This window comes from Xiphophorus couchianus, chromosome 4 (genome assembly GCF_001444195.1).
Source record: "Xiphophorus couchianus chromosome 4, X_couchianus-1.0, whole genome shotgun sequence".
Taxonomy (NCBI): Eukaryota; Metazoa; Chordata; class Actinopteri; order Cyprinodontiformes; family Poeciliidae; genus Xiphophorus; species Xiphophorus couchianus.
The window spans coordinates 32930517-32940628 of NC_040231.1; the positions used below are offsets into that span (position 1 = coordinate 32930517).

At 37.3% G+C, this 10112-nt stretch overlaps 1 protein-coding gene across 1 annotated transcript in view; it reads left to right on the top strand.

Annotated features, from left to right (window-relative positions):
* cd81a (CD81 molecule a) overlaps positions 1-9880 on the top strand; it is a 30436-nt gene extending 20556 nt beyond the window's left edge. Inside the window, exons 5-8 of the mRNA XM_028014407.1 lie at positions 336-455; positions 585-683; positions 5059-5142; positions 7569-9880. Coding sequence (XP_027870208.1) covers positions 336-455; positions 585-683; positions 5059-5142; positions 7569-7631 — 366 coding nt within the window. The 3' untranslated portion in view covers positions 7632-9880. The remainder of the gene's footprint in view (positions 1-335; positions 456-584; positions 684-5058; positions 5143-7568) is intronic.
* Positions 9881-10112: the final 232 nt, after the last annotated feature.

Sequence of the window (10112 nt, forward strand, 5' to 3'; positions counted from 1 at the left end):
ACAGCTGGTTTAAAGTAATGAAACTGAAACTTTAAAAGCATCCAAATTTCACATAGTAATAATCCAACAAGGGAAGCCATTCCTGGCTGCTGTATGGCTGGTGAAGACTATGATAGATGAGAACATGGAGTATTTCAGCCCTACATTTAGATTCTGACATGATGCCTTTGCATTGATTGTAGGTAATACCAGAACTTTCACTGCATAACCAGCTGCTGCCTTCTGTTTGTCACTTCTCTTATTCAGGCAGAGCTCCAAACCACCTGCTGCCTGTCATCACCTTTTGGTTCTAATGTGGGTGAAACTGCTGTTATAAAATCTGGTTTCTTTTCCAGGTTTCAGAGGAAATGAAGAACTTCTATGACTCTGTCTATGACATGGCCATGTCAGACACCCTTACTGACCCAAATAAAAAGTCGGCTGTTGGACAGGTGCTCAAGGTCTTCCATGAGACGGTACGACCATTTTAGACTGAAAACTAAAGCAGCAGAAATGAACTGCGTAAAACCGCCTCTTGGAACAAAATCAAGTCAAACTTTGGTGCCTTTTAATTTTGTCATCTGTGTGATGTTTTTATGTTTCAGCTTCAATGCTGCGGTAAGGACAAGGCGACCTCAGTTTTCTCAGTGATAACAAGTAAAGTCGGCTTTCAGGACGTCTGCTCCAGCCAATATGCCTTTGTTGTAAGTGATGTCACCTACGTTAGCATTTTCCTTTTCACTCTCAGGCAGAACCAGGCTTTTGTGTTCATTTTCAAGGCTTCGCTAGACCCTTTTATGTTCATACACCCAGTGTAGAAGCTTATATTAGGCTCATTTTGTAGTTAAGTACAAATTATTAAATGTAATTCCAGCTCTACATGCTAATTCACCAATTTGTAGGTACATTTAGTGGCCATGATTTTTTGGGGGGGTTTTTTACCAGAAACAAACTTTTCTACACCAGTGAATTTAACCTTTTCATGTCAGTTTATCTCTTATTCTAGTGCAGTATTGTGGAAAATTCTAGTGTTAAATAGCCTTTACATAAAATTGACTTTATCAAGCTTTACATTATGTTGTGATGACAACCCCACATTAGAAACATACCCAGAGAGTTGCCTTGATTATACCATGCATGTTTGAGAAATCCTTTAATCTCCATGGCAACCATTGAGCTGTGCCAAACACCTGGGTGAACCTAGCGCTGCTTTCAAGTGGCAGCTCCTCCATGGAGCTGCAGTTTCTAAGCTTCTGACCTTCCACCTGAAAGAGCAATCCTTCCCCATGACTCTCCCACTCAGCTCCTTCAGACTAGCCAGCAGCAATTAGCAAACACCTGAGGGAACTGTGCATCTACTGTGCTCATCATAAAAGCTACGTCTTAGTACAACACTTACTAGAGTTAATAGAACAGCCATGTTGTGACGACTTCCTGAAGGTGGAGTTTTAGAAAGAGCAGGAGTTTTTAAAGAGACAGAGGCACAATTTCAAAGCATTAAATTGAAATCTAATGCGTTGAAATTTCTTTATAGTTGTATTTGATATTTAATATTTTTGTAACTATTGAAGGTAACGTAGTGTTATAAAATGCCTCTATATGCCTGGAAAATACCTAAGACTGCTCCTTTAAAATGTTCACAACCTACATATAATGTTATTTATTAGTAAACTGTTTTCTTATTACACCATTTCTATTAAATGTGGTTCTGATCCTAGTTTGGGTCAATTTACTCCTTTAAAGTATCACTGTTAAACCAAAGAAACTCTGAGCAACCTCCTGCTGGCAGATGTTATTTATTGGAGTCATGAAACCACATTTCCTTTCAGTGGACTATAACCACATTAAGAACATCATCTTAAATCACTGGTCATCAAGTTGGTATGAAATGTCCCGCTGGCGGTTGCAGACTGGAGGCACTGACTCTTCATCTGAATGTGGAGCGGTGGAGGACAGCTTTGGCTAATGTTGGAAAGTAATTAGTAACAAAAAAGCAACCTGTTACTAACTTAATCACTGAAACATGACATCCATCCAACTCATCAGATGATGCCTAACTTTAAAGGTTTTCCTTTAGCTCATTTCACAGCCTGATCTTCATAATATCATGTTGCAGTGATTCCTCTTCTCAGTGAAATGCTGCCTTAAAATCAGAATTGAAATGGGGAAAAAACACGTTTCAGTGTTATTCCAGTTTTTAAGGTAGTGACTAATTCTCAGTTTAAAATAAATATTTTTGGATTATTTAACATGTTGTCAAAATGATCCATGACTTGTTGAATCCCTTGGGCTAATTTGTTGTAATTTCCTATTACCCTTAAAGTTGTTTGTTATATGTAAAAACTTATAATTGCTTCAAAAATTGTGTATCCTTATGATATTTTTCACACATTGAGATTGCCATTTTCTCATCTTTGCAATGCATGCCTGGCTGATGGTCTGGGTGGTAGTGGAACTGAGCCTAAACATGAGAAGTCAAAGCTAGCGCTCTGTCATGGAGGCCCATAAAACGTCTGAATGGACAAATGCTAATTTTAGACAAACATTTGAAATATCCCAAACATAAAAGAAGGAAAATGTGAATCAGTCGTTTCCTTCTACTGGTTTCGAGCAAATCAACCAGGCCACGCCAGACACCATTTTGTCAGACGTATATTCTACACATAGTTATAATAAACAGGAAATAGACGTTGCTAATTAGCTAGGAACACACATCTCAGCGATCCTCTCCTCCCATCCCAGCCTGCAGTGCCTCTCACCAGCCACACAAAGCTGCATTCCTCCCCTCTCAGCTGGAGGTTTGGGCTTTGAAAATTTCTGAGTTCCATACCTCTGGTAAACAGTCATAATTATTGAAAAAAAGAAATTTCAATAAAAAATTAATTAGTGAGTCTGTGCCTTGTAAGACACAGACACACTAGTAGGTGGGAATGTTCACTGTGTTAGAACTTGGTCAACAAATGTGTTTCCATCTTCACATGTAGGCACTAACTATTATTTTGAAAAATTTTTATAACCGTTATTTTGAATTTTGCCGTTTCCACTAACTTTCCCTAATGCATTGCTTCAAAATGCACATATACGACATATGGCTGATGGAAACACGGCTTAAGTTTTTTAACCCACTATTCTCATATAGTTGGGTTAATGATTTGATCCTGATGCTAACCGTAAACAGCTGCAGCTCCTGCAGCTGCGCTCTCTTTGGGGTTGGGATTGCCAAGCAGTGGCAGCACAAACACCAGCATCATCTGATCCTCCTCCTCCTCCGTTTCATCCTCCTCATCTTCATTTCCCGTTTGACATCCATGCGTTGTCTTCTATTCGATGCATTAAAAGAGAAGAGCTCAAAGTTACTCATTACTCAGACATTGCAGTCCTGGGTGGGTGGAGCTGACATCTCGTCTACATGTTCTACTCAGGATCCATTGCAGCATAAACAACACAGTAGTCAAACTTCTAAGATTAAACAGCCCATGATATTTTTACTGTTGTTTTTCCGTCTGAAATAAATGTCTCTCAAAGTTTGAGTAAACCTTTCCAAAATACCTGAGGGTGATCAATGCTTCACAATGTTCAGCCCAATCAAAAGCACTACATATGAAAACGTTGTTTTGTTGGCAAGGCAAATATGTTACTTTATATGTTATTTTTTACTGTAAATAACCTATTTCATCTAAAAAAATGAAGTTAATCAGAAACAAGGTTCTGGGCAAGCTGTGTCTGCTCCTGATGCAGAGCAGGAAGAGAAAAAAAAAGCTTTCTGAAAAACCACATACTGAAAAAAAGAACAGAAATAAAAAGTGCCAACCACAAAACCTGTTATAAGATGAAGTTTGATAATTGAAAACTACCATTTCCTCTTCTTTCATTGTGGTATACACAGCTCTGCAGAGTTCATTTGTTCGCTCCAGTTTTGAGTTAAACATTTTTGTAAAGCTGCTTCTTCTTTTCTTAATAATTATAATGCATCAGTTAATGTGTGACACAGTGAAACAGGAAGTAGACAGGAAGTCACAGAACCAAAATGACTATCATGAGTGAAGCAGAGGACAGAGAGGAGCTTTGCCACAAAACGCAGCAGAGCAGCGCGGTGGCTCTGTGGCTCATTTGAGGCCAGGCTTTGAGGGTTAAAACAGCTCTGAATGTGGTGGAGTGGAGCCACATGAGAAGGGATGTCAAAATAATCGATATCTCGATATAATTGATACGAGTAAAATGCATTATTCGCATCAAAATGAAATTAAAACGGATCCATTCTGGCCCAAGTAGCCGCATTTCCTCTGAGATCAGCCACAGGAGACACTGCCCCTCCCCAAAGATCTGCTGTAATCTGAAAAATATTCTATAAAATTACAACAGACAGACATTGTACAGGGCTGCTGCTGAATACTTCTGAATGTTGCTTACACTGTAAAGCACATGTTTTGCATGCTTCAGATCAGCACCATTTGTTCTATTATAGAAGGATCCTTTATCTCTCCCTCAACAGTAAAAACTATTTGTATCAACAGCAAAGTAACAGGCAAGTAGAAGCCCACAGAGGCATACGAAAGATAAACAGTGAATAAAATAATTGCCCAACTGACTCAAAGGTACATACTTCTATAGAGGCTATTAGAAAACAATAAAAATCTCCTTTATTGAGAAATTCAGCTGCACCAGCTGTAAGCTAAAGGTAAACGGAAGCATGCAGATTAACTCATGAAAAAAATTGTTTTATACAAATAAGAGACTGTACATTAAATAGTGTACAGTTATTATCATTATTTAACATTAACACTTGTCTACTGCTTTACTAAACATGGAAATGACATTTTACATGAAATATTTTCCAGCCTGAATTCTCCCACTGAGTTTATCATGAAATTTAGTAATATTGTAATTATTAATTTTTCCCCTTAACTATAAAGAAAACTTTGCCTTAAAGTAATGTAGCATCTAGTGTTTTTCTTAATATCAAGTTGATTTGACTGTTGTCCCAAATTGAGTGTTAAAAAAAATAATGTACTGTAAGTAAAAGCTTCAGTCTGAGTCCAAAACACAGGACTGGAATTCTAACTGTGTCTTTGTTTTCAGGACTGCCACGGGAAAATCAACGCACTCTTTTCAGAGAAGATTCATCTGGTGGGAATCGCTGCGCTGGTGGTTGCTGTCATAATGGTGAGATCCTGAAGATGTTTCTGCTGAGCTGAGTTATTATGATGTTATTAGTCTTTACATTGATCACTAATTTAACATTCAACTGAAATACAAAACGTAGATGTAGAATTTTTTCATCATCTACATAATTGCACAGGATATTCAGTGTATAATAGAAGTCTGATTCTAATCATATTAAGGTCTAGCATTTTCTTAAAGAAATAAAGCACAGAACCAAAATACATCACTGTGATGGTAGCATATCTCCATGGTAGCATGTCTATTCATACACTACAAAACTAACACACATGTTAATTTGTTTTAAATCCAAGCAACGCAAAGGATGGTTAGACTGACAATCTGGTAGGCTAAGATGTTTCAGATGGAAACATCTTAGCACTCTGCTGGCCAAATAAACAGCCTATTATATCCCCAAAAATTGAATGATTGAGAATTATTCTCTTTCTGTAATTCCTGTATATGACATAACATACAGGAATTAGATCCTAGTAGAATGAACTTTTAACTCTATTATTTGAGGCTCTTACACATAATTTACTGATTTATTATCAACTTGATTGTTGTTTTAATTTCTTTACACTCTGATAACGTCAGTGTTAATTCATTCAGTTGACTATCATTGCTTACACACATGTGCACACACTCACTAATGTCCATTTTTTAACACACAGTACTTTTTCTTTTTCACTAATCTAATGTGCAGTTGCTGTAACGTCTACTGTGATGTAAAGTAAATTAATACTTTGTTTAAAAACAAAAAGAGAGATGCTAAGTCAAGTATGGGTTAATTGTTACCCCATATTACCTTATAATATTCAAGAGAGATATTATAGTTGCATGTTTTTTTTCATATTGTTCAATTATCAAGAGCTATTATTATTCAGGAAGATTATTCTTTTTATTTTAAATATTAAATAAGATTTCATGAAAAAATGTTGAAAAGGGTATCATTTTTTGTCAATTAATTCTAACTTTGATTATCTAACACATAGGCCTGTCGCGATAGACGATAAATCAATTAATTGTACGATAAATTAAAACTATAGACGTCATTTTAATTATCGGCTTTATCGTCTCTTCCAGCCTTTTTCTCTTTCTGTTGATGACACTGAATGAAAAAAGGCTCAACTCCGGTGCTCTCCACTGACCCTTCCTTCCTTATATCCTTAGTGTAAAGCCTAGCGGCCCATTTTCAAAACCTGAGGTCACACATTAGCCGACAGAAATCCTAGATATAACGGTTCGATCGTGTGGTGTCCAACAATGGGCACAAAATAATGGCTACAAGCTCAGTTAACTAATTTTAAAACCAGGCATTAATCAATGCATTACTACAATCTACCTGTAATGCATGTAGCTAGTGTCAGCGTAAAGTCCTGACTGAATGAAAATCATTAGAACTTATTTACGTCACGTTAACGAAGAACAGCTGAAAAGTTACCAGGTTTATCAACTGCGGTAGCAATTTCGCTCCAACTCCTCCTCTTGTCATTTCTATATTCTTTGCACAAAATGTTGAATAAACATTAATGTTGTTTCCACATATCATCTCCAATGTGGACTTCGGGTTGCACCATGTCAGCTGTTTGGGATTCCCCAACGTAATTTCCCCTCAGAAAACACGGAAGGATTGGCTACCTGTCACATTCAACAGGCTGAGTTGTTCCCCCAGTCGGGGAAAACCCCTGATTTAGATCTAGCAGCCACGATGATCTACCATAACACACCACACACTACACACTACAGGACGATCGGTTATGAAATCGCAGGTGACAATCTTAGAACGACCGATGTTCTACGATTGTCTTAAGGGGAAAATCAGGGCAAAAAAAACCTGTAGTGTGAACTATTGCATCAGGTAGTCGATGTGCCCATTTTCTCTATTTAAATCTAATTATTACTGAAGGGCAACATAATATACAGACTTCATAATCTGCACTCTTTTAGTTGAATGTAGTATTTATTTCCACTTTGGCTTTATGTTGTTTAGTTTTTATTTAAGTACATTTTTGTTAATGGAGAATGAGAATTCATTTTATTTTTGTTTTTGGTTGTTTTGTTTATTTTGTTTATCAGTTCCAGTGTTTAGTGTTCTTTTGAAAATAAAGTGTATCTATCTTTGGCAGGAAATCACATGCATTATTACGTCATTTCCATTAAATCAGTGTAAAAAGGTCTTCAAACAGTATTATTGTTTATCGCAATTATTTTTGAGACCATTAATCGCTCAGCAAAATTTGTTATCGTGACAGGCCTACTAACACATTGTAACGTTTTACATTGCCTGTTGAGTTCTTATATCAGATATGTGCCAGGACATTTCCTACTGCTTAGTTTAGAATGATCACCTGGAAAACAGATGAGAGATGATAGTAAACATGTTGGTTTGTTGTCACTGAGCGTGATGTCTCTGTTTCTCCTGGCAGATCTTTGAGATGATCTTCAGCATGGTGTTGTGCTGCGGGATCCGCAACAGCCCCGTGTATTAAAGCAGCTGAGTGGATAGAAGAACCACATCAGTCACAGCCTGTTTTTCTTTTCTTTTTTACATCAAATTATCTCATATAATGCTTGCTGGATTTAGTCAGCTCTTTAAAATGCTGCCCTAAAAAAAAAATAATAATAAAAAATTCATTACACTGTTCCATGTTTTTTTTATTCACAGATGCTGTCATATACAAGCAGCCCTATTCTTTTATAATTTGTAGTGTGGTTTTAAGCAATCATTCATTGGTTCCAATCACCGGTCAAGGTGCTGTAGTTCTTTGGAGTTTTTTTGTTAAAGTTTGTTTTGTGTGTATTGGTTTTTACTTCAGTCCTGCCCTATGAACATGCTCATACATTCTCTGTTTTATGGGTTTATTTGACTGTTTTCTGTATAAACTGTATATAAATATATGTTAACAGTGCTTTATGTCTGCCTGAGCATAGATATGGTATTACACAAGGTGTCTATCCAGTAGTTTCTCTTTACTAACCTCTGCTTGATTGTCTCGCTTTAGACTGTGTGTTACTAACACTACAGCGGTCGGCCTTATCGACAGACGAAGCTCACCCCACATCCATGTTAATATGGTATGTCTGCATGAAACTAGTTCATTTCAAATGCTGTTGGGAACACCAGTCACCAGTGTTGCCTGCAAGTATTTACTAATCTTAGGGGAAAAAAAGTTCTTTCACTTAAACTAAACGTTTAGATCTTTATTTACCCTCATCAGCTGCCGTAGTGAATTTAAAAATGAGTACAACGACAAGACCGAGAAACAACAGAAGTTATGCTTGTAGGTTTATCATAATTCTGACTACATTTGTGGTTTTTGCATATTGGCCATCCGTCTCCATTTACATGGTGACGTCCTCCTCTGACCTCTGACCTCTGAGTGTTGATGTCTGCCATCCATGTACCAACACTTTTTAGTAGAGGTCCAGATGGAGCAGAGGCAGCAGATCTGTTTGGGTTCCAAATTTACTCTACAAGATGCATCTGTTGCTCACACACACACGCCCACACACACACACACGCCCACCAATCAGCACTGCCTGGAAATACTTCACTGCATCTTTCTAACCCCCTATGTAGTCTTAGCCTATATAAACCATGCCTTGTAAACTGAGAAACAGTGGAAGTGTGTAATACACCTTTAATGTATCCTAGTAGAGAAGGTTGTAGAGAACAATGTATGCCTTTTTTCTCTTTGTATCGCGATATCTTTGTCTGGTATGTCAAACAAAGTCTGGTGAGGGGGAGAGAGGTGTTCAGTGGCAGGGTCAGCTTTTCCCCCAGATTATTAAAATAAACTAAAAAGAATAAAGTACAGCATTTATTTGGCTCTTAATGAGGACACACTGCGTTTCTCCAAGTTGATATACTTCCTATTTGACAAAGAACGCTCACTGCCAAAAGTCTGGCCCTCTTTTTGCCCTTATGGACTTTGTTTTGCCCGGATTTAAAGGGATTAAATGTATTTTCCAAGTAAGTCATTTCCTGGTCTGGTCTTTGTTTTGAAGCATGCTGCTCTGTGATATAGAGAGTCTTTATCAGTCTTTAAAAGTGAGTGATACATGAACCTGTAGATAGAATAGAACTCATTTGACAAAAAAAAAAATTAATTATCATGATCACAGATTTAAAAAGTTTTACTGAATTAATGCTTATTTTTTTTAACAAACTGCTTTAAAAACCCATGTGTGTCACCCAACTTGGCCCGGGATTATAATTAACACCACGGTTCAAGCCATGGAGGGGCCAGTTAGTCCATATTAAGATGAGTATTTTTGATGTATTACATGACAGTATGTGATGAGGCAGATAATCTGTGAAAAGATTGATGTCCTCCATGAGCTACTATTGCCATCTGAAGAAATACAGCAAAAACAACCAACCAGAGCCAAGATAAGGGTTTTGACACTGTCAATCAAGCTCATGTACTCGATGCTCAATGTGCTAATAACTTACCGTTACAGGAAAACTGTTTATTCAGTTACCTGTGGTCATGCTAACAAGCATTAGCATTCAGGACAGGTTATGCCAGCTGCAGCATTGCAGAGAGAACAGGGGGCGTGCAAGAGAGGGAAAAGCAGCGCCACACGGATGGTGATTGACAGCACTAAGACCCTCCTGGTTCTGATTGGTTTCTAGTTTCTTGATGTTTTTTTGTTTCTTTTTTTCACTGATTTGTTTTACACCACACTGGTGACGGTTTCAACAAATATGTAAAAAAAAAAAGAGAGAATAAAATTTACATACTGAAGCTTTACGAATCTTTTACTGTGTGACATAATAAAAACTTTGGTTCACCACCGTGCCCAAGGTTTATTCACTTTAATAAATTTCAATTTTAAGTTTTCACTTTTCCTTGTTTTGATATTTGGGAATTTTTTTTTTCCTGCTTATTCGAGAAAAAAGTCTGGTCCTCCAGAGCTGCAGCCTCCGCATTCTCTGCTTCATCACACTTGAATCATTTCATTGG